Source organism: Abramis brama (assembly GCF_963993115.1).
Source record: "Abramis brama genome assembly, chromosome: 7".
In the NCBI taxonomy this organism is placed as follows: domain Eukaryota; kingdom Metazoa; phylum Chordata; class Actinopteri; order Cypriniformes; family Leuciscidae; genus Abramis; species Abramis brama.
In genome coordinates, this window is record NC_139969.1 from 27,297,993 (window position 1) to 27,321,963 (window position 23,971).

Genomic DNA, 23,971 nt, shown 5'->3' on the forward strand with positions numbered 1-23,971 from the left:
TATTTGCTTTGTTTTTCAGTATTATTTTTTGGTGCAGTGATGTTTATAAAATGACAATTTAATTGCGCCTGTTAGTTTACTGATTTAGTTGCTGACGATTACTGAAAATTTAGTTTAAATAAATATTTGTTAAAAGTCCTATTTCTATCGTATGTATGAAAAAAGAGACAAAAAAGTAGTGTTAATAATTTAAATTCTTAGAGCTATGAAATAATTTATTTTATATATTAATCTCTCAAGTTTTCAATGAACATTTATGTAGATTATCTTGTCAGTGGACTATCTAAATGGCATTATGGTTGACTTGTGCAATGTCTTTGTCAAAGATATATGATCTTGATTTTCAGACAAACAGATTTGCTGCATGTTTTCTGTATATATTAGACATATTGTAGAAGCTCCGCTGTCTGTTCGCTGGTCGGATAGACATTAAGCTTTCAATCCCAGAATTGAGGCCTCTGTCCTCTGCCCGCTGCTCTAGAATCAGTGAGAAGCGTGATTGTGCATGGATAAGGCTCTTATATCCAGTCACAGTCCTGTCCAGAGCCTCGACCTGCAGCTGCAGTGAAACATCTTGCCAGGCCCCCTGAAAGAGCTGCACCATGTCCTCCACCAGTTCTGGTGTGTAGCCTTCATTGAGAACCTCTTTAGGCCAACCTGGAGCCAGAGTCACATATGGAAAGATTTGATTAATGGTTCTCAAGAACTCTTTTCCCATCACATAGCCGTGGATATTGAAAGCTCCGTGGGCTACGTCCATGTTAACCCAGGTGGGGTGGTGCAGCAGGTCTCTGTCATAGGCCCGACGAAGGAGCTCCATCGAGGGGCTCAGATGATTCTGGGACTTTATCCTTAAGTAGAGTCCCCACGGCTTCTTAGAGGCAAGAATCAGCTCCAGACAGTCCTGAAGAGGAAGCTCAGGTTGGGAACCCTGAACAACAGGAATGTTTGGTTGACCTACCCTAGATAATACTGGGATCACCAGCATTCCTCCAGGGCTATCTGCAAAAAATTTAATAAATTCTTGCATTACCAGTTTTATAAAGATCTATGCATTTCCACAATATCTATCCATCTAAAGTAGTTAAATTCACACCTTCAAGCAAAGATAGCAAAGAATCTTTATCGGTCACTGTGTCCCACTGGATGTTGAGTCCATCACCATTCACCGGCCTGAAATAGTCAACTATGTCTCCACCTGGATAGAATCTTCTGGGTCTGTTTTTCAGCTCTGAGAAATCAAGATGTCTGTGTTACTGATATACACAATTTGGGATGCATCAATATTAAAATTATGGACAAAAGTGAGAAGTGAAAAATATATATAAAGGAAATAAATATTGTTACAATTATTTTCATGTTATGGGCTATTACCAATAAATAAATACAATTCTATACTATTCTGTCTAAATAAAAAATAAATAAAACACAAATAAAATCAATAATTTTAAATAGTAGACTCCAAGTGAATTTTGGCATCCCATCATTACAATGTACAGTATGAAAAATTAATTTGCATTTTGGGATTTGCTAAAGATTTCATTTAGAAGTGTTTTTAAATGATTAGTGTTTCTAAAAATTAATTTTATATGAGTATTCAGGCATGGTCACAACTGAAAGTGAAAGCGAAAGTTTTTCGGCAAAAAAAATTATTTAGCCTACTGATAGTGTACGGCTTACACAGAAGTCAATTTCAAACCAACATGGTGAATTTTCATGAAAAACCTGAAGCAATGGTAACCAATGATAATGTGACCTTTCACTTTAAAGGGGTCCTATTATGTCCTTTTACGAAGTCTTGATTTTGTTTTTGGGATGTACTAGATCAAGCTTTCATACTTGATTGTTAAAAAAAACACATTATTTTTTCACATATTTTACATGATTACAGCCTCTCTATCCCTAGTCTGTCCCTGACGCGTTGTTTAGTTCCGGTTTCGATGAAGCCTGTCCTTAAGAAATACGAAATGTGCTGTGATTGGTTAGCTGGACCAGTGTGTTGTGATTAGCAGCGCTTAGCGTCTGTTCGGGAAATGTCCCGCCCCTCCATAACCGCGAGTTTTGCGTGAGAAAATGTAAAGAATGATGCCAATTTCAAACCTGATTCAGACCCTGACAATGTTAACCCTTTAAAACCTGAAGCTAAAATAGGTGTAACCTTTTTGTGTAATTTAAAGATTCCATGGATGATAACGGTTCTTCATGGAACCACAGATGCCAATAAAGATGTAAAAAAAGCTCTAATTTCGGCAGATAACCAATATGCTACCATATATTGTGCATCGCTATACACTATCTAAGGTGTAATATTCAAAACCATGAAGTCACTCACTTGCAGCTTCTTTGAACTGTGAGAGGACAGGCTCATAGATGTCATAATAGATGCGCTGAGGGTTGCTGTTGTCTCTGATGAAGAGAAGATCATTCACAGTGGGGTTCTCCTTTCCTTGCCACAGTGTTAAACTAAACCTGTATTAGAATCAAGACACAGTATAAACATCATAAACGTATAAACGACAGTATGAACGACTGAAGTAACTGAGTTACCTTGAAGATTGGCTGAGCAGCCAGCTCAGGTGTGGCCACCCATTCTTGGCCATCAAAGCATGGACAGGAAAGGTGATTTTCTGAGGGAGATGTCTCACAGTAGAGTACATCTGCTCCACCATACTGCGCGTGTATGTCATATTGGGGAAGAGGGAAAGATAAAGAACCTTCCATCCTGGAGAGATGGTGACGTCAGGAAATTTCAGCTGAATGAGCTCAAAAAACCTTGTAATAAAAGTAAAAAAGGTCAGCAACTGAAAAACAACATTAAGCAATCAACAGGTCAGAGAATTAGTTATGATGTTCAGAATATCATTCCAAATAGTGTAAGTTGTTTTGCCACTCTTTGTATCACTCCACTTGCCTGTGTTTGCAGGTTTCAGACTCAGTGGGGATTTTTTACTGACTCTTTCTGTATGTTATGTAGTCACGCCAGTAGATGGCGATAAGTGACTATCTATATCTGTCTACAGTATATGAGTGAATTAAGCTTTTTATTAAACGCTTCATTCAACCAATTTGTTCCAATACACCGATTCATCCAGGAAGAAACAGCTGCCTGTTTTTATGAGTGAGTCATTGAATTATTCACTTATCCAAACTCATTCAAACACACTGTTTCATTCAGGAACAAAACACCACTACCTAAGCAAACAATTTCTGGTCCCCAGAATGTTCTGGTAACAGTCATTAACATGGTTATAAAAATAAAACCTAAAAATAACCATTACAGAGGACCTGTCCCGGTAGTACCCACACTTGTAGTCTTTGACTACTTACATGACGTATTTCCTGTATTTGGTCCACGTGGTCAAGTGGGCTTGAAGACCGCAAGTGTGCATTTCGGATTACACGATGGGACGTACTTACAACATTGTGTTGAAAAAAATCCAAGTTTTACAGAGCTTTATGTAAACATTTTTATCATTACTGTACCAACAAATTGAGAGCCACTGGCCTAAATCACAAAGTAAACTGACCCGCATTCAAATTAAATGAGATATTTAATACATTCTTACTCAGAAGCATTGACCACTGGCCAGAAATCAGGAACATTAGGACCAGGAAGAATATCTGCATTTATCCACACTGGGCGGTTGATCCCCATTTGGTTTTTCTCTCTCAGCAGATCCAATGAGGGCTCCACAGCATTAATGCTCTTAAAATCCAGCTTTATCCCTATGAAGGATGAACACAACAACGCAATGCTCACCATGTCTTCTGTATATAAAATCAGATGCTAATGTTCCAGGTTGTTCACCTTTCTTTGATTTGACTACAGCATCCAGCCACTCCTCCAGAGTGTTGTCACTGTATATGTCCGGTGGATGGGCCATGATGGGAATATTGGTTTCATTGACTGTATTATGACCTTGTACATTTATATCAGCCTCCAGGATCAATACATCACCTGTAATGTACAAACAAAGTTTTAAAGTATTTAATTACACCATGTCACCAGTTTGTTATCACTATCAGAGCTCTTAACATAGATTGGGTATATATCATATCTTACATCTACATTTCACAGAATTTTTTTATTTTTATTTATTTAATTTTATACATTTGAACAAATTTGAACAACAAACTAAACATTCATTGACAACAACAGTGGCCCAAATAAAAGAGATACAGAAATAGAAAAAAGAAAATACATAATACACTATACAATAGTAAAATTAAATTTTATACAACAAGGAATAAATAAAAGTTTCACACCCATCAGTTCACCCTCAATGCCTCAATTTATATATTAATAGGTGTCCACCTTTGTATGAAAATGTCCAGTTTCAGTTGGAGTTGGGCAGTCATATGTTCCATTTTGTGAATAGATATAAGTTTACAGAAATATGTTTCATTATTATTATTATTATGTAACTAATAACTGAATGGACAGAAGCGCAACCTTGAACAAAGGTGTCAAGATAAAACAGCAGATAACTCTTACTGTTCAAGGCCTTGTTCATCTCAGACTTATTGTTGGCTGAGTGATACCATGTTGCATAAAGACCATCTTTCTCCCGAATCTCTCCAGTTTGGAGAAGATAGTCAAGCATGTCTCCACCAGTTGGGAAAGGCTCCATGTCCACGTCGACTGAAGCATCTGAGATCATGCACAAGCAGTATCAAATCAGTATTGTTTTTTCTCAATTTACTCAAAAATTCATAATGCATACCGTTTCATAATTATGTACTTGATAAATGGTGTTGCATATGGACACATTATGAGCTCTACATCAATCAGTATTCAATGTTATGTACTATAAACACTGAAGAGGCTTCATACCTGATCTCCTGATCACAAATACTGAAGTTAAAATAATGATGAGAAGAAGTGCAATCAGACCGATACCAATACATAACATGATGAACTGTTCTCTTGTAAAGATCCCCAGAATTTTTTTTGGTTCTATTCTTTCTCCCTCTTCATCCTCCTCCTCATTGTTGCAGTTCTTTTCTTCTTTGTCGTCCATCGTTTTGCAGTATCAGACCTTTAAATGTTCACTCAACGTGCATAAGCTGCACAATGACTCTCCCAGAGTGTCATGTTTTCTTTTCTAAGGTCCAAACTGCCTTTTATCTGCAGACCATAAAATGGCGCACTTTGTATTCTTGTCATCTTGTTTGCAAGAAAATAACTGTGGAATGTTTTTCTTCTTTTTTTTACATTCTTTGGTTAAACGAAGTGATCATTAACTCTATGCATACATTAAACAGCAAACTCATACTTATTTTGTAACAGAAATTAAGGAGACTTGTATGATACATACATAATAAGAAAAAATAAATAAAGTTGTAAACAAAACTAATTATTGGAGTATGTTTTATAAGAAAATAATTTCACTTTAATTCAACATGTTACTTGCCATTTTTTTGTAATTATTTGTGGAATTTACTAGCATTTTCAGAGTGAAAATTGTTAAAAAGTAAACAAAGATTGTCAAGGTTACAACATTTTCAGTGTATAATAAAATATAAATCATTTAAATAAAATAAGACTGCACATTAAAAAACTCAATATGTATATCAGTAATTTATAGCTACAATGAACTCAGCAGTGCGTGTTATCTGCGCTACATTATCAGAAATAATAACGCTATCTGATTTTCTTATCTAGTGCCGTTTGTGGCCTGTTGGAGGTTTTTTCAGGTAGAATGAGTCTTAACTTCCTCTTTGGTGAGCCCTCGGCTGAAGACACATATTCTTGGATGACAGGTGCGGCAGAGCTCATCAGGTCTGAACTATTGGACTGATCCACCACATCCTGTGAAGCAGCGGACTCACTCACAGGGAGTTCAGTGTTTGGATTGGATAGATGCTGAGTGTCAGCGGCATCCAGAACGCCAGGGTGTGACGGAGCCGTAAGACTGTTGTGTTCATCTGGAAGAATTAAACTGAGTGTTGATGCCACTTGAGCTTCAGATCTACTGCCGAGGACAGTCTCTAACAGTGTTTCCCCCTCAACAGGAATACAGCTTTGTTGCTCTTGTCCTCTTTCTTTAGTGACTTCATCTTTATCCTTAGACATGGACGTTGAATCCTCGTTTCCGTTTTTAGCGCGTTTCATTTTGGAGTTGTCTTCCTCTTCCTCATTTCCTGATCCTTCAGCGTTATCTTTTGATTTTTTGCTAGTTTTGTCTTTTCTCTGGAGATCTTTTTTGTCCTTTTTGCTTCGCAGTTTTTCCTTCTTCGCCTTTTTGGACATCTTGTCTTCATTATTTTCTTCATCAATGGACTTTGGATGAACTCTGTTTTTTCGAAGGGGGTTTAAATTTAATTTAACTTTCAGTGTCCTCTTTGCTCGTCCTCTGGTTTTCTGGGTCTTTAATTGTCCTCGTGTGCTGCTCTTAGTCCTACCCAGCTTTCGGGGGCTTTTCTGTGCAGATGTTTTAGAGCTTTTCATCATACTCTCTGTTTTGTGTCTGTCAGCCATTGTGGGGAGGACACGTTCCTCGGGCCCAGCTAGATCAAAAGTGACGCTCCGTTGAGAAGCTAACTTAAACCCCAACTCACTAGCTTGACTCTCACCACGTCTCCCAGCGTTTGACTTGTCATAACCCAAGATGTCTCTGTATAGCATAGTGTCATACATTTGTGCTCCAGTGTTCTGCGAGTGATTTGTAAATGGAAAGTTCTGTTTGTTACTTCCAGCTTGTCTGTATTCATAAGTCTGGTGACAGTGCAGACAGCTGATGGTTTGGTAAATCGGCCGAGCGCCAACGCTCTCGGCCTGGTGTTTTAACAGTGAGTGATTTCCTTGAGTTACTTCATTGTGGATTTGGTCTGGGGGTCTGAATGTGCCTCTCTGGAGGGCTGAGAAATGATTACTGAGAGCCAGCTGGCGTATTCTGACAGCTGAGATGTCGTTTGAACCCCCACGACGTTGGGAAGAAGTTGGAACTCTTGACCTGCTCTCATTGTGTGCCCGTCCACTTGTGTCTGTGAATAAAACACAGAAATATTTTAAGACTTTTTAAAATTTGAGAATGAGTGTAGTGATATAAAAACTAAATAAACTAGATGCCACCAATGAATGGTTGCCAAGGTGTTGCTATGCAGTTACTATGGGGTTGTTTAATGGCCCGATTCAAAAGATATTTGGCCAGTGTCACAAACAAGGCTCAGATCTAGTCCCAGAATAAAGTGCATTATTGAGCTGGTTTAACTGAAAGCAACTTGCACTGACATATCTTAAAATATATCAGTGCCATTATTGTCTCAAGATGCGCATCATGTTTTTTTCTAAGGTGCATTTATAAAAGCTACTTAAGTTAGGGTGACCATACGTCCTGTTTAACCAGGACATGTCTGGCCAGGATTTCGAGATCGCCCAAAATGCCCGGGATTCGGCTTTTGCTTTCTACAGTCTCCATTCATTATGTTTACATTATTACATTATTTGACACTGACATGTACGTGCCAGCTTTGCAGGTCATGCATTCTGCTTCACACGGATCCCGATCCAGACGAAAACACAGGAATTTTCTTAGCAATGCTAAAACGCACATCAACCGATCACTTGTTTACTGTTCATGTAAACACTACATTCAGATTCACCTATCGGAATTAATTCAGTCCTATTGAATCAAAAGGTGTGCATGTAAACAAAATGAATGGCGACGAGAAAGCAAAAGCCGAATCCCGGATATTTTTGGTATATTTCGATCTCGAAATCCCGGCCGGACATGTCCTGGAAAAAGAGGACGTATGGTCACCCTAACTTAAGTGCTGTAATTAAACTAAGGCCTAATCCTGGCTTAATCTAAGCCCTGTCTGTGAAACCGGGTCTTGGTAAAGATTTATACACCTATGTGGATTTATATTTTATAATCATTTATGTAATTTAAAACGGTCTAAATTCAAAGTTAAAATAAAGCTGACATAAAATAAAATGTAATTATTAGATGAAAAAAACTTAGAATTGTTGAAACAAAGTAAGCTGAAGTTTAAGTACTAGAATGACTAATTCAAGTTAAAAGTAAGATATAAAAATAAACTAAAATTGAAATAAAGACAAAAGTGACAAAAAACAAAACAAAATTATAACAAATATTAAAAAAAAAATGTTTTACCAAAACTTAAAAAAAATAAAATAAAGACTAATTGAAATATAATGGTATATAAATAATACTAACATAACACTGCTAAATACTGGAAATTATGAGATAAATCATTAATAATTATTCTATTGTGTGTTAAACAGTTTAGAAGCAGATCTTCTAGAAGTGGTAAATGCTTCACTTCTCTCTGGGAGTTTTCCAAACTCCCTGAAAACTGCAGTTGTCAAGCCCCTCCTGAAAAAGAGCAATCTGGATAAGACCATATTAAGCAACTATAGGCCGATCTCAAATCTTCCTTTCATAGGCAAGATCATTGAAAAAGTTGTCTTCAATCAGCTGAACAAATTCTTAAGCTCGAATGGATACTTTGACGATTTTCAATCTGGTTTCCGACCGCACCACAGCACAGAGACAGCGCTCATAAAGATAATAAACGACATTCGCTTAAATACTGATTCAGGCAAATTATCGGTGCTGGTACTACTCGACCTCAGTGCTGCATTTGACACTGTCGATCATAACATACTTCTGGACAGGCTGGAAAACTGGGTGGGGCTTTCTGGGATAGTCCTAAAATGGTTCAGGTCATACTTAGATGGGAGAGGTTATTATGTGAGTATAGGAGACCATAAGTCTGAGTGGACATCCATGACATGCGGAGTTCCTCAAGGCTCAAATCTTGCGCCACTCCTGTTCAACCTGTATATGCTCCCAATGAGCCAAATAATGAGAAAGAACCAAATTGCTTACCACAGCTATGCAGACGATACACAGCTCTACTTAGCCCTATTGCCTAACGATTACAGCCACATTGACTCCCTGTGCCAATGCATTGACGAAGTCAACAGTTGGATGTGTCAAAACTTTCTTCAGTTAAACAAAGACAAAACTGAAGTCATTGCGTTTGGAAACAAAGATGAAGTTCTCAAGGTGAACGCATACCTTCACTCTAGGGGTCAAACAACTAAACATCTTGGTGTGACACTAGAGTCAGACCTTAGTTTCAGTAGTCATGTCAAAGCAATAACTAAATCAGCATACTATCATCAGAAAAATATTGCAAGAATTAGATGCTTTGTTTCCAGACAAGACTTATAGAAACTTGTGCATGCTTTCATCACCAGCAGGGTGGATTATTGTAATGGACTCCTCACTGGGCTTCCCAAAAAGACCATAAGACAGTTGCAGCTCATACAGAACGCTGCCGCCAGGATTCTGAGCAGAACCAGAAAATATGAACATATCACACCAGTCCTCAGGTCTTTACACTGGCTCCCAGTTAAATTTAGGATTGATTTTAAAGTATTATTACTGGTATATAAATCATTCAATGGCCTAGGACCTCAATATATTGCAGATATGCTCACTGAATATAAACCCAACAGATCACTCAGATCATTAGGATCATATCAGCTAGAAATACCAAGGGTTCACTCAAAGCATGGCGAGTCCGCTTTTAGCTATTATGCCAGCCGCAGCTGAACCAGCTTCCAGAGGAGATCAGACGTGCTCCTACAATAGTCACATTCAAATCCAGACTCAAAACACTTCTGTTTAGCTATGCATTTAATGAATGAGCACTGTGCCGCTGTCCGTCCGACTGTTTGTACTGTACTGTATTTTATTTTTTATTTTTCTAAACTGTTTTAATTATTCTTATTTCTTTTTATTATTTTAATTTCTTCTATGTAAAGCACTTTGAATTGCCATTGTGTATGAAATGTGCTATATAAATAAACTTGCCTTGCCTTGCCTATTGACACCCATAGTTTTATGTTTTTTTGGTAATACTTGGTTAATAAATTGTACACAAATTTGTAATATTTTCAATTCACAGTGTAAGTGGGTCTTTAAAAACATGAAACTATATAGCTGCATTTATATTTGAGGAAATATTAGCTGATTATATTTGTGGGTCTGTTCCAAAGTGTCTGCTATAAGGCAGAGGTTATTAAAAAACATTTCAAAAGAAATGGTGTGCTTGCCAGTTTACCTTTGCTCCTTTGTTGCAACACAGAATGTTGATCATTCCCTCTATGTTGGCGTTGATTCGCCAGCTGTTCACCCACATGACTGGCTCCATGCAGGACAATCTCTCTTTTGTGCTTTCCTACGGCAAGGGCTGTGGAGCTGCACTTGTGGCAGGTGAAATGATTCTCCAGAGCGTCTGATCCCAGATAAGGAGAGTCTTCTCTCTCGCAGGGCTGATGGGATTTGTAGTTGCTGTTGTAGAGCGCATGGCTCATGGATAGAGTGTCCTTGCCTTCGCAGAAGTTCCACTGGGTTGTTTCCGGGCTGGACGTGTGCCTTTCTTCAGCTCTACACTCCTCCTGAGCAAGTTTCAATTTCTTACTGAGTTTGTGGTATGCAATGGCAATCATTCCCAGGGTGATCCCAACACCTCCTACAATTCAAAACAGAACCGATGAAGTGATTCCATGAAATAAATAAAAGGCAAAATATTTTATAGTTTTATGTACAAAGTTATTGTACTCTTTTTATTCATGTTAACTTCATCATTTATATATATATATATATTTTTATGTTTAATTAGGCTAATAAATTGCCATGTATCAATCTATTACAAGTAAAAAATTGCACATTTCTTACAACGTGAATATGTCTGAGTAGAAACATTTTTATTAATTATTTAAAAATGTTAAATTTTAAATTATTAAAATATTGTTTTCAGTGAAAAAGTAATAATTAATGAAATAATATCATAAATGATGGTAACACTTTACAATAAGGTCTCATTTGTTAACTAATGAATTAACAAATACATTCATTTAATAAATGAATTATTATAAAATGTATGTATTCATTAATAAATAAACAAACAAATGAATAAATTAGTTAAGGCATTTATTAACACCAATAAGTAAAATATTCCTGCAGAATTTATTAACCATTTTTAATGTTAGTTGATAAAAATGATCATGTTCATGTTAGTTCACAATGCATTGAGTAATGTTAACAGATACAACTTTTGATCTTAAAAAATGTAATAGTAAATGTTGAGATTTACATTAACTAAGGTTTATAAATGCTGTAGATGTATTGTTCATTCATTAGTTTATGTATGTAGTTCACTAACGTTAACCAATTAAATCTTGTTGTAAATTGTTACCTCAATTGTTCATTCATAAATACTGAGCAGTTGCACCACAACCTGAACTAAACTTATAATGTATTAAAATGATCAAATATTTAAGAGACTTATTAACCATGACACACAGTCACGAGGGTCTGTAATGGTCATCTCTATGATATAATTTTAAATTATAAAATTAAATTAATTAATTAATTATTAAATTATAAATTATAATAATTAATCATCATATTAGAATGATTTCTGAAGGATCATGTGACACTGAAGACTGGAGTAATGATGCTGAAAATTCAGCTTTGCATCAAGGAAATAAACTATATTTTAAAGTATAATAAAATAGAAAAACATTATTTTAAATTGTAATAATATTTCACAAAATTACAGTTTTTTTTCTGTATTTTTTATCAAATAAAAGCAGCTTTGATGAGCATTAAAAATATTAAAAATAGTAATGTTTCCCAATATTGTTTTTTTCTAAGAAGCAATAAATGGCTATGCCAAAATGTTTTTGTTTTCCAAAAATATAATTTTTGCTTTATTTGCTTTATTTTGAATACATTAAGAGACCTGAATCAAATTAACAGAATAAATTAAAATATGAAAATAGGCAGAATGTTTCAGTATCAAGCTTTAGATAGGCTACTCACCGAAAAATGAAAACACAATGGCAATAGCAACATTTCTAATGTATTGCTGGGAAGTGACATTACTTTTAGCCACAACAACCTCCACTGTGATATTCCTGCTTGGCGGGACACAGTTGGCGTCAGTCAGCTCCAGCACAGTCTGCACAGCTGGGTTATCTGTGTTCACACACACCATCCTCTGCCCATTGTACAACACTTTCTCAGGAGCCTGAATGTAGCTGTTGAGGAACGAGGCCAGCTCTCTCAACTCACACGTACAGCTCCAGCGGTTCAGCTCGAGGTTCAGCGCTGAGAGCCACGACAGGTGTGAGAAGGCATCCGGAGCGGTGCGCAGATGATTTCGGGACAGATCGAGGCTGTGGAGACGAGGCAGTCCTCGGAAGCTCTCGCTGCCTATGTACGCGATGAGGTTGTCGGACAAGTCCAACGTTTCCAGGTTCCTCAGGTCCGCGTGGGCAAAGGTGGTGGAGTTCAAGACTGTAAAGAGGTTCCCCTCTAGCTGAAGCGTTTTCAAAGCACTAGAGTTTTGAAACCAGGAGCCGTCAATGTCTTTCAGATTGTTGTTCCCAAGCTGGAGAGTCTCCAATCTGTGAAGCCAGGAGAACGTGGAGCCGTCCAGGGTTTGACTGGAGATGCGGTTGTGGTCCAGCGACAGTGTCGAAAGGAAAGTGAGGTTCTGAAACGCATTCTGCTTGATGCTGGAGATGGCATTGTTGCTGAGTGCCAGAACACTCATGTTGGATAAATCAGAGAGAACCATGTTGTCCACAGAATCAATGAGTCCATCAGTGAGCATCAAAGCTTTAGTAGAGCCTGGTGCATCTGAACATGATGAAGAAAACAAAATTATATTAAAAAATTAATATTATCCAAACTCCATCCAAAGCTAAACCTAAGCCTGACATATGAAATATAGTAGTCAAAATCTATTTAGTTAAAATGGAACAGTTTATTGAAACTTCAGACAACATATACATTTGGATAAAATATAAAAATAAAGTTTTTATGTTGAGTATCATTTTTGATTCATTCTTTTATGGCTCATATAGTATGATATAGGAGAATATGGAGCTCAAGCTCATAAAACATCATTCCCAAACCGAGCAAAAATATGCAATTTAGTGCAGTTGCTGATATTTATATGGACGAAAGTATGATGAAATCTAAAAGCTTAATGTAAATCAATTAGATCTTTATAGCAGACTACTTAAAAATATCAATTGTCACCCGATATATCAGATTAATATGTCATTATACTCATTGATTTTTCTAAAAAACGATGTATGGATAATCAAGTAAACCTAAGTTGCTTCAGTCTACTAGTGTTTATTTCTGAAATATTACTAACAATATAAGATGTATTCTTACGTTTCTTACTTTATACAAGTCAGTAAAGATTTCACAGCAAAAAGACCACAACCTGAAGGTTTTTATAAATATACTAAAAGGCCATTTACATTCTACAAAATGATAAAATATCATGAAATATAAAATATGTAGTAGATTGTGTACAACCGTTTAGAGGCCATAGGATTTTGTGTATCAAATATGATACAGTAGGCTTTAGGGTTAAAAATGTATTTCCATCTGCTTTCGGTGTTCTTAAATGGATAATATACCAAAACACCCTCATAAGTAATTCAAGAGAAATTTTGAAGAACTGTTTTTTGTTCATACAATGGGCTCCAAAAACACTATTGGTCCCCATTGACTTTCACTGTATGGACAGAAATACACTGGGACATTCTTTTGGGACATACCTTCTTTAATGTTACGCCGAAGAAAGAAAGCCAGGTTTGGAATGACGAGGGAGAGTAAATGATGACAGAATATTCATTTATGGGTGAACTATCCCTTTAAATTAAGTATTCAAATTCTTCAGCCGCATAATAATTTACTTACCAATGATTCTTGAGAGTTTATGACAGATGATGACATCTTCAGTACACACCAAACAGGAATCGGGGCAGAGTGACGACAGCTGAACTCGAGTGATTGTCAGCATCAGTAGAAGGCAGATACCTGAGAGGAACCATAGAGTTCACCTCATGATAATCTGGCAGATTTGCCTGACCTTATTTTAATGGAGAAAACAGGAAGAATCATACTTGAAAGACTATGCACATACTTCTCATGATTTGCCATTGAAGTCAGATAGAAGCCAGTATTGGACTTCCAAAATGGGTTATGTGGTCCATGACCTTCGATCAGCTTGGTTCAGGCCACGTTTATCCTCAATAACAAAGCAAAACGCAATAGCCTGTCAACAAAAGCACAACAGGATCAGTCAAGATCTACATTCAGTCAGCCTTCCCAACTCGTAATAGTACTCAGTCATAACTAGTTGTCCTGTGTTTTGGATGCTGTGCTCCTCTGACCTCTGTTGCCTGGAGACGCTGACAGTCGGACAGATGAGGAAGGTGTAGTTATAAAACATGCATGATCTTCACCCGGTTTGCTTCTGTGCAGGTGATTCTGCTCTATATAGTGTGTGAGAACACTAGAAACACCTGCCACATATTCTTTGTAACTGTACAATAAAATGTCTCCTCATCCTCAAGGAAATGTCTTGCTTCACATCATATTTCGCAAAATACAGCCCTATAGAGCTGTTGTTCAGTGGCAATATTGAGTACAACATTTTTTTTAATTCATATTTAACATCAAAAAGCATTAAAAAGTTTAGAGTTGGTAAGATTTTTGTTTAATGTTTTTAAAAGAAGTCTCTTTTGCTGAACAAGGCTGGATTTATTTTATCATTTAAAAAAAAAATATTATTACAATTTCAAATAACTTTTCTATTTTACTATGGTAAAATGTAATTTGTTTCTGTGATGGTAAAGCTGAATTTTCAGCATCAATACCCCAGTCTTCAGTGTCACATGATCCTTCAGAAATCATTCTAATATGACAATTTGATGCTCAAGAAACATTATTATATATATTATTATATAATTTATTATATAAACTTTATGATCAATGTTCAAAATTGTGCTGCTTAATTTTTTTTTGTGGAAACCATAATACATTTCTTCCGGATTCTTTGATGAATAGAAAGCTGGATAACAACATTTTGTTTTAAAAATAAACATTTTTGTAACATTATAAATGTCTTCTTACAGAACCCAAAAGTTAAAAAAGGTAGTGTGTATATACAGTACCAATTCATAATATCATATTATGTTACAAATGTACACAAATATTGCTATCAGATATATCTACACAAGTCTGTCAAATACTAACCTGGATTACATTCAGGCACATTCAAGCTGAGTTCTTGAGAATTTATATTGATAAATTGACTACATGCTCAGTATATACAAACACTCTGTGCTTACCACACTTGAGAAGGCAAAATGTCAAACGCTCATATCCATATCCTGAGTCCAAACAAGTTCATTTGCAAACCTCTCTTCAGTATTAGTTCATCAGTGTTTCCACTGTCCTAGTCACGCTGTGTCTCAGAGATCTGCAGTGTGGTTGTGTATGGATACGTGTAAACGGAGCATGCGTTGAACCAGCGTGTCACCTGATCTCAGAAATGTGGTACAGTGTCCAACACTGATGCCCGATAGCCAAGAACACACACAGGTTCACCTTACAGTTTCATCTGTCATATACAGAGGCAGATATCCAGCCAATCAGCAGTCAAATGGTTACTGTGTTGGTTTTCATCTACAATTTCATTGTAAGAAATTGTAGTCTGCCTCGACCCAGATTCCACTCCAAAATATATTTTAGAATGAGCTCATCCCCAAAATGGCTTAATTATCATAGAGATGAAGGAAGTCAAGTTATATTGCTTCTTCACCATTTGGGTTTATCACATCCTGAACAAATGTTCAATTGTAGAATGGAAATGGTTGTGGGACACAGAGGGACAGAGGGATGGTTGTGGGACACAGAGAACCTTCTCAGACAATGAGGTGTCTCAACTTCATTAACATACACACCACTGCTATTACAACAAGAGCAACTTCATTTACATTAAGAGTGGTAAACTGTAACAGGATAAAAGATTTGGATGTTCTGGGTTCATTCTGATGCCGGTGAACCCAAGATGCTTCGTGTACTTTGCCATTGCTTTACTGTAATAAACTTCATTTTTGAGATCTTCGACATCCACATAATTTTTTCGTACATTCATTAACATCAGTAATGTGTACAATTTTAGGCCTGTTACTGTCTATTTGTGTAATATACCATTCATGTTATTTATAGTATGATTCATTATTATCCATTTGTTCAATTTAATTCAATTTAATTTTTCAGTTCAATTTAATGTTTTCATTTGTGATGGCCTCTATAATTTGTTTCATGAAAATTTCATATAGCTGAATGCAACAATGAAGTACAAATTTGGCAGTTAATGCTAAGACAGTTCAGGATTTCCACTTCCTGACTAATTTCACATGATCAAAATCATCTTTCCGCTGGCTCCAGAACTGCCGATGATGTCTTCGTGAGCCTGGGCCACTTTATCAAGTGAGTATTGTGGACCAATGACAGGTTTCAACCAGCCTGCCTCCATTCCTGCAAAAAGAGCCGCAGCGCACTCTGATGTTTCCGTCTGTGAAAAACACGGATAAAGACAACAGTCTGGATCTTACTATGAAAAAGATTTGTCAAAGGTGAGGAGTAAATTCATAATAAGTACAAACACCAGAAAGCAAGAAACTGCACAGGAAGCCCAGTGTACCTTAGTTGCATTGTACAAGGCCACACCAATGATGCTGGTCTCTTTCATCATGGTGTCTCTGGGGTTGATCTCAATAGGGCCTCTAGAGCCAACAATCTAAAAAGAAAGAACAATATAATAATTGGACAGTATGCACAAAAACATTTGCAAAACAAACACAAGGTACTTACCAAAACTCTGCCACCAAAGCCAAGCAACTGAAGATCATTACTGAGGTTGACGTTGGACAACATCTCAATGATCACGTTCACGCCTTGTCCATTGGTAGCATCCTGAACACAGGAGACCAGCCATTATAAAAACTTGCCACGTTCGTTTTATGTTCTATTCTGTGAAGGCTATTAAAGCATATTCCAGACATGAAAACAGAATTCATGATGAAGTTAGACTAGACAGATTAGACGTAAGTGCATTACGTGAACTAAAACTACCATTCAAATGTATAAGGTCTACAAGTTTTTTATATGCTTAATATATACTTTATTAAGACTTCATTAATATTTCAATAGTTCACTTTAGACATTCTACTTTGCAACTGCATGTCAACTAACTCGCATTAGATTATTAGCAGACTGTCTGCTTAATATCTGCAAACTCTTTATTTTGATGCTCCCCAACAGAGTTTTGCAACTACGTGAACTTATTCTATTAACCCGAACCCTAACCTTACAGTTTACAAATACTCTAGTGAGAGTTAGCTGACGTGTAATTGACAAGTTTCCTTTAGTTAGTAGAATGTCTAAAGTGAACTATTGAAATAAAGTGTAACCTAGATACATTTACTAAGAAATTTATCAAAAATGACAGTAAAGACATTTATAAACTTTAACAAAGATTTCTATTTCAAATAAATTACGTTCTTTTGAACTTCCTATTCATCAAAGAATCCTGAAAAAAATGTATCACTGTTTCCACAATTTAAGCAACACAACTGTTTTCAACATTGATAATTACCAACCCCAAACAATGTTCTGTATATATTGTGTAAAACTTAAATAAGAGAGAACTAAACCTTAATTTTCTCCAGGTAGTCTTTTTCTCGGTGGTTGAATGCTAGATGAGCTCCATTGCTGAGCACCAGCTTCATCCCCTCGGATGTCCCAGCTGTTCCAAGAACTGTGAGGCCAAACGCTCGTGCCATCTGACACGCTGCAATGCCAACCTACAAATACAAGCTCAACTCATTCAAGACATCAGGAGAATACTGTACTTTACAAGTCTAATTCATCCAAATCATTACTGAAATGTTAAGGGAAATTTTGAACTTACTCCACCACTGGCTCCATGGATAAGAACCGTCTCTCCTGCTTTGGCATGAGCCCTGTTCAGAGCAAAAGAACATTTGTATGCCTTTTATATTTACATAACTCCCAATGCAGTCTTTTACAGTCATAGATAACAACATCTTACTTGTGAACTAGCGCCCGGTACGCAGTGAAATATGGGACTCCGAGAGCTGCACCCTGTTTGTAGTCTAGGGAATCAGGCAGCTTGTGAACCGTGTCCTCTGAGGCCACAGTATATTCAGCGTATCCTCCCGTCACAGTTCCTGTGGCGAAGACTCTGTCACCTGCCTGTGAAAACAGAAAAGATTGCAATCCATGCAAAGCAAACAAGTAAACATGTGGTGAGTGTGCAAGATGGGTAACAAGTTAACCCGTAGGAGATGAACATCCTCCCCGACAGCTTCCACCACACCAGAGACATCTGATCCTGGAATATAGGGTAAGCTGGGTTTCCGAGCATAGGATCCAGAGCGGATGTACGTGTCCACTGGGTTTACGCCACACGCATGGACTCGAATCAGAACCTACAATTGAAAGCGTTTACACAGATCTTTGGAAAAGACAACAATAATGGCTACTGATTAATTAAGTAAATGTATATAAATATTCTTTGTGGAAAAAAAAGGTGAAACTGGGTTTTCTAGGTCATTCTCTAAACATGATGACCAACATGTCCTTTAAATTTTCAGTCATGAAACACACTTAAAATATTCAAGCAACGTCATATAAAAGACATAATTCAATTGCTTAACAAATGCAAAATGATTTGACTCGTTTATAGTTGAAATGAGTCCATGTTGCCAACACTTTTGATTTACACTTTTGTAATCAATATGAATCAAGAAGTTTAATCAAAGTCTTTTGGAGACACACAATCGCTTAATTTGATGAACAGATTCAACATATAAACATTGACCAGTGTACATAGTCTAATGGGTTTGGATATTTTAATGGTACAGTTGTTTATTTTTTTCCTGGGTTAAGCATTAGTGCAAGGTCTAAAAGTGTGCAAGAAGCAAAATAAGTAGTTTATAACATAAATCAATTCAAAAATGATGTTTGTCCCTTTATTATGGCAAGTAATCTGTGCTCCCAATATTGAAAGCTAGTATTTAGACCATGCAAAATGTTGTGGAAAAATTCCTTCAAGGTCAAGGTTCAGAGGAAGAAGCTGAACTGATCTCCCCATCACACTAAAACAGTTAATAATTTATATTTACTTTTTTTCTCGCGGTTGTTTTACATGTGTCATCGCTAATACACGATTGTTTGTGTGAAAGAAGTTAAATAAAAATGATTAAAGCTGCAGTCTGTAGTTTTTCCTCTTTGTCGCCATCTCTGTTCGAAATCTGCAATTGCAGTTATTCGCGGAATTATCAACTTTACGTGGGTTGTGCCTCGGCACGGCAAGGATGAAATCTCCACCTCCAACATCCTCACGCACAATATAGCCAACTAGCCGAGACAGTGGAGACACCTTCTTTATGTGTACAGATGTGACGTAATGATGCAAAGACATGCTTGAATTTCTCATGGAAATCCACCAGTACCACTGGAATTAAAAACATTATTACAACAAGCTTACCGTTTTGAATCGAGCTAAGGCAAGCAGATAGTTTTGAACACTGCTTATTTATTTTGGATCATTTTTAACTCCAAAAAGTTACGGACTGCAGCTTTAAATAGCATAATGTATTGATTTTAGCCAGACCAGGTCAAGTGTGTGTTTTGAAAAGCAGTTGACAGAATAATTCATAAAATAGAATAATACATTAAACAACAAACCAAGTTGTCCGTTGAGATTAGTAGTAGCAAGCTGTTAATAGTTCCCATCAGCTTTCATGGGAGAACACGGAACTGAATTCAAAACATTCTGTAATCAGAAAAAAAGTCAAGATTGTTTTGAGATGACCCACCTGTTTCTGGCGAGGACTTGGCACAGGCAGGTCTGTGCAGAGTTTTAAAACTGAAGGGGCTCCAAACTCTGACACCCTGATAGCCCTCATTAATTTAGATGTGGCCATAGTGGCCTCTGCAAAACAAATGGATTGGCAAAGCAGATTGAACTTTGGCTGGATACTGCACTGTTGAAAAAGAGCAAACAATGAATTAGTACATCTGAATAGAAATGATCATATATTCCATAAAGCACACATATCTCTGCACAGCGTCGCGAAAATAAAGAAAACGGCACGCCATAAATTAAGACAACTCTGTTCACCTTCCACGCAGGTTGCAGCATGCAGCTTACTCGGCTTCCGTATGAAATGAAATTGGGCACATCCCGGCCACCGTACCCGACCGTGCACTCGCACTCAAAACACAAACACGACACATGCGGTATAGGAAATCTATAACAAACTAGATTAATAATTTAAAATTTGATGGCATTGCTTAATTATATTATTCTAAAGGTCGGCAGAAGATAAAACGAATGAATCACTAGTCTTGAAACATGGAGGGCGATACATTTCAGCAATGGAAGAATCAGTGTCTTAATAAGTGTGATTTCAGTAAGAAGGGCAGTGTGGATGAGGACATCTCTCATATCGTGTCCTTTATTAACAGTCATGATCGGTACTTCACGACAAGCTCTTGCTCAGGAAGAATCATCCTTTTTGACGGGGTGAGCCTGGGAAACCTTTATTGACTGTTGTCTACACGGCAAAACAATGATTTTCTTACTTTTTTGTCTTGCTTTCCAGTACAAATATCTAAACATTCTTAAACCAAGTTACATTTACTTACTTGAGAAGCAAAATGACTTAATAGTTAACCCAAAATTTTAAATTCTGTTACCATTTACTCATCCTCAATTTGAATAAAAGAATATATTCTGAAGAATATGAGTAACCAAACAGTTGATGAGCCCCACTGACATCCATAGTATATATATTTATATATATATATTTTTCAATGGTACCCTACAACTGTTTGGTTACCCATATTCTTCTTACTTAATATCTTAAAGGGATTGTTCACAAAAATGAAAATTCTGTCATCATTTACTCACCCTCAAGTTGTTTCAAACCTGAGTTTCTTTATCTGCTGAACACAAAGGAAAACTTAATTAAAGGGAAAATAACGATTTTATTTTTCCTACCTTTTTCGGCAGATCTTTCTGTCTTGTTTTAAGCAAAAACACACTTATTTGTCTGGTGTATTATTTGTCAACCATATGGTTTTTATAAGACTATCGATTAAAGTTTTGGACACACAGTTTAGAGTAAAATTAAAGTCATCAAGGCTATGAAGTAGCACAAACACGGCAGGCTACATTCATTTTGGTCTACAAAACTTTCAAGCATTTAAATCAAAATATTTTAAGGTTATATGATAACTAGTATTGTGTATTGGTCATTGTGTGGTATGCTTTCATCTAAGGTGTCGGATTGCCCTGATGTGCAGAAGCGAAACTGTTCCTGGTTATTTGTCACTCATCAGAAGTGCCAAAGAGAAGATGTGGTGAGAAATACAGCATTAAAGACATTTGACAAATGTACAGTAATAAATGACCTTGATATTAAAGCTGCACGTGTTTCTGAAACAGGTCACAGGTCTGGAGAAGTCTGTTGGAGATGCCACTTTCAAGTTTGAGCCTTTTGTCCTTCACGTTCAGTGTAAAGAGCTTGGCGACGCACAGCTACTGGTGAATGTCACACTGAATTAGAATGAGACATCCGGATGTTTAGAGGAGAACAAAATAATAACTTGCTTTTCATGGTTTGTTCCTTCCTCAGCACACTGTTGCAATAAACTCTGGCCTTAGGAATTCTGGTATAACTGTGGGAAAGAAAGGCAAGATCATTATGGTAAGATGCAAACTGTGCTTTGTGCTTTTTCAGCATTAAAGATACTACTGAAATGTGTTTGTTGTATAGGCGGTACGCAGCACACATTGTCTTGAGGTTCCTCTCAGCCACAAGGGGAACGTCCTCACCACTGACCAGTACCTTGATTTCCTCGTCGGAGTTGCGAACCAGAAGATGGAAGAAAATCTTAAAAGAATAGAGAGGTATATTGTCAGCAGAATTTCCTTCTGTGTTTGCACACTAGTTTTCTTATTTAAATTGATGCTATTTAATGCAATTTAGGTGTTTGAAATAGAGGAATTATTAAATTAATGTCTTGGTCTGTACCAGTGTTAATTTAGTATCATTGAGATGCTATTATATTTTTATTAATTAATTAAGATTTCGAATTAGTTACATTTACTTAAATTAGCGATAGTGACGTCAGAAACACCAGTGATTTCAAACCACGTTTTTGAGACTTTCTTTGGTTCACCACAGTTTTAAACAGAAAAGCAATGGTGCTGAGTGATGAATTTGCACATGATTTGTCTTAAAGCATATTAAAAACACCATATAGACATATAAACAACATTAAAAAACTTGATTTTCACCACAGGGGTACTGCTTAGGGGTGTAACGATACCCTAATTTCACGATTCGATACATATCACGATACTGAACTCACGATACGATATTATTGCGATACTCCAAGACATATAATAAAAGGTTAAGACATTTTTTACTGTTGATAAAATGCTAAATTTGATATAACATTGTGGGTGTTAATGAACAGGCTTGGACAATGGTGACACCGGAATAAATATATTCATGATTCTGAACCTGAAAATACAAAATTATTTTAGACGAATATGCTTGAACTCTGTCACTGGCTAGATATATTTAAAATAATGTAGGCCACTTTTTACTGGTAACATAAGACTTATAACATAAGCATTATCAGGACCCACTAATATTCCCCCATTAATATACATTATATTCAACATAATATATTGTAGTTTAATGTAGTACTGATTTTTGTATTGCGCTATATTGTGACACGATATATTGTTACACCCCTAATGCTATATTTCTATGTATTTTAAATAGATTCTATGAGTGCTTACAAGGTGCCCTACAACCTCAAGAACAGAGATGTAGTTTAAAGGAGGAGGCCGACAAGAAACCCATCTACAGACGTAGGAGGAAAAGGACGCAGGACGAGTCTGTGACAGACTGTTGCCAAAGCGTCAAAAAACATAATGAAAACAGTGAAGAGGAAATGAACTGTGATCTACTGTTTTTATCTTAGGAAATCTTTCTTTTCATCATCTTGAACAGTGCACATTTATTCAATAAACACCCCTTTAGTGTGAAGTACCAGCTCATTAGACATACCTCACATTAACGTTTTATGTGAACATTAGACGTAAACAATTTTTTTTTTTTTTTATGACAAATATAAATGAAACAGTCTCATTCCCACTTCCTTTAGGAACCTTTTTGATAAGTGGCGTCTGCTTCCTGATTAACATATGCCTCGTTATTTTGCAGGAGCTTAGCGAATCTGTTTTAGTTTAACATGCCGTTACTTCAAAGCTTTTGTGTGCGTAAACCTTAATTCTTTTGCTCGTCCAGAAGGAAGATGTTGTCCCTCACAGCAATGTATAAATCGAGCGTGTTATTCATCTCCAACAAGCAATCTGTCAGACGTCGTGGTGAAAACGCCGTGTGGTTTGGAGCACATTTCCTCTGGATCAGAAGGCATCACTGACGGGGCCTAGTTCTAGTTCTGCAACGCCTCATTTGGGAGACTTGGCTCATTAACAGTCCGCTCTCCGCCATGTGCATCTGCTTCATTCTGCTTTTGAATTTTCATTGTCATTAAAGACTTTCATGGTTTTAATAAAGACAGGAACTACAATGTTGAAATAATTCACTTGTATTTATATCAGTAAAGCATCTTCTAGCTCTAATAAAAGTATTTTTATCAGAAACATTGCTTTTCATACATTGTTAAAAGATACCTCATTTGACCAAATAAAGGTTATTTAGCTGCATTTACACACGTGAAAACATCATTTCATGACACATACCTGTATGTGTCAGTCAGTTTAAACAGATTTTAAAAGATGTTTTTTTCTGAAGAAACTAATAATGAATGGGTTCTGTGGTCAAAGCCGTCAGACAAGAAAGACGGATCAGCATGACTGTACAGCAGTACACCAGTAGATGGGGTAAATGCACTTTTAAAGACACACCAGTAACAGCTGTTCTTCAGTGATCAGCTGCTGCTTCAATGGTTCAGTTATCTTCTCTAAATATAAT

At 36.6% G+C, this 23,971-nt stretch overlaps 4 protein-coding genes across 4 annotated transcripts; 1 reads left to right on the top strand and 3 right to left on the bottom strand.

The window, feature by feature from the left end:
• Positions 1-6: 6 nt before the first annotated feature.
• Positions 7-5,021, bottom strand: fam151a (family with sequence similarity 151 member A; the record flags this gene model as incomplete). The annotated part of the gene is made up of 8 exons (XM_084118972.1): positions 7-1,002; positions 1,097-1,231; positions 2,333-2,469; positions 2,548-2,772; positions 3,567-3,726; positions 3,809-3,958; positions 4,496-4,651; positions 4,835-5,021. 8 exons carry the CDS (start codon positions 5,019-5,021, stop codon positions 344-346), a joined length of 1,809 nt encoding a protein of 602 aa, XP_083975098.1. The 3' UTR covers positions 7-343.
• A 248-nt stretch (positions 5,022-5,269) lies between these two features.
• On the bottom strand, positions 5,270-14,307 carry lrrc53 (leucine rich repeat containing 53). Its single transcript, XM_084118971.1, has 5 exons — positions 13,996-14,307; positions 13,770-13,889; positions 11,868-12,689; positions 10,102-10,512; positions 5,270-6,987 (listed from the first exon to the last, which is right to left on the bottom strand). Exons 1-5 carry the CDS (start codon positions 14,000-14,002, stop codon positions 5,645-5,647), a joined length of 2,703 nt encoding a protein of 900 aa, XP_083975097.1. The 5' UTR covers positions 14,003-14,307; the 3' UTR covers positions 5,270-5,644.
• Positions 14,308-15,137: 830 nt separating this feature from the next.
• Positions 15,138-20,152, bottom strand: cryz (crystallin, zeta (quinone reductase)). Its single transcript, XM_084118973.1, has 9 exons — positions 20,074-20,152; positions 19,769-19,936; positions 18,224-18,376; positions 17,977-18,140; positions 17,836-17,887; positions 17,579-17,728; positions 16,737-16,838; positions 16,567-16,662; positions 15,138-16,437 (listed from the first exon to the last, which is right to left on the bottom strand). The coding sequence occupies exons 1-9, from the start codon at positions 20,092-20,094 to the stop codon at positions 16,276-16,278; spliced, it is 1,068 nt and encodes a 355-aa protein (XP_083975099.1). The 5' UTR covers positions 20,095-20,152; the 3' UTR covers positions 15,138-16,275.
• Positions 20,153-20,294: 142 nt separating this feature from the next.
• Positions 20,295-23,578, top strand: tyw3 (tRNA-yW synthesizing protein 3 homolog). The gene is made up of 6 exons (XM_084118974.1): positions 20,295-20,478; positions 21,237-21,317; positions 21,403-21,501; positions 21,593-21,664; positions 21,734-21,867; positions 22,754-23,578. The coding sequence occupies exons 1-6, from the start codon at positions 20,308-20,310 to the stop codon at positions 22,953-22,955; spliced, it is 759 nt and encodes a 252-aa protein (XP_083975100.1). The 5' UTR covers positions 20,295-20,307; the 3' UTR covers positions 22,956-23,578.
• Positions 23,579-23,971: the final 393 nt, after the last annotated feature.

Excerpts from the sequence above, each read along its gene's own strand:
- cryz (XM_084118973.1), bottom strand. The coding sequence starts at position 20,094 with ATGCTGCAACCTGCGTGGAAG. Across the intron at positions 16,839-17,578 it reads ACTACCTGGAGAAAATTAAG|GATGCTACCAATGGACAAGG; the intron begins GTTTAGTTCTCT and ends TCCTGTGTTCAG. Across the intron at positions 16,663-16,736 it reads GCTTTGGTGGCAGAGTTTTG|ATTGTTGGCTCTAGAGGCCC; the intron begins GTAAGTACCTTG and ends CTTTCTTTTTAG.
- tyw3 (XM_084118974.1), top strand. The coding sequence starts at position 20,308 with ATGGAGGGCGATACATTTCAGCAATGGAAGAATCAGTGTCTTAATAAG. Across the intron at positions 21,318-21,402 it reads AGTGCCAAAGAGAAGATGTG|GTCACAGGTCTGGAGAAGTC; the intron begins GTGAGAAATACA and ends TTTCTGAAACAG. Across the intron at positions 21,868-22,753 it reads AATCTTAAAAGAATAGAGAG|ATTCTATGAGTGCTTACAAG; the intron begins GTATATTGTCAG and ends TATTTTAAATAG.
- lrrc53 (XM_084118971.1), bottom strand. Across the intron at positions 12,690-13,769 it reads TAAACTCTCAAGAATCATTG|ATGCACCAGGCTCTACTAAA; the intron begins GTAAGTAAATTA and ends CATCATGTTCAG. Across the intron at positions 6,988-10,101 it reads GTTGCAACAAAGGAGCAAAG|ACACAAGTGGACGGGCACAC; the intron begins GTAAACTGGCAA and ends TTTTATTCACAG.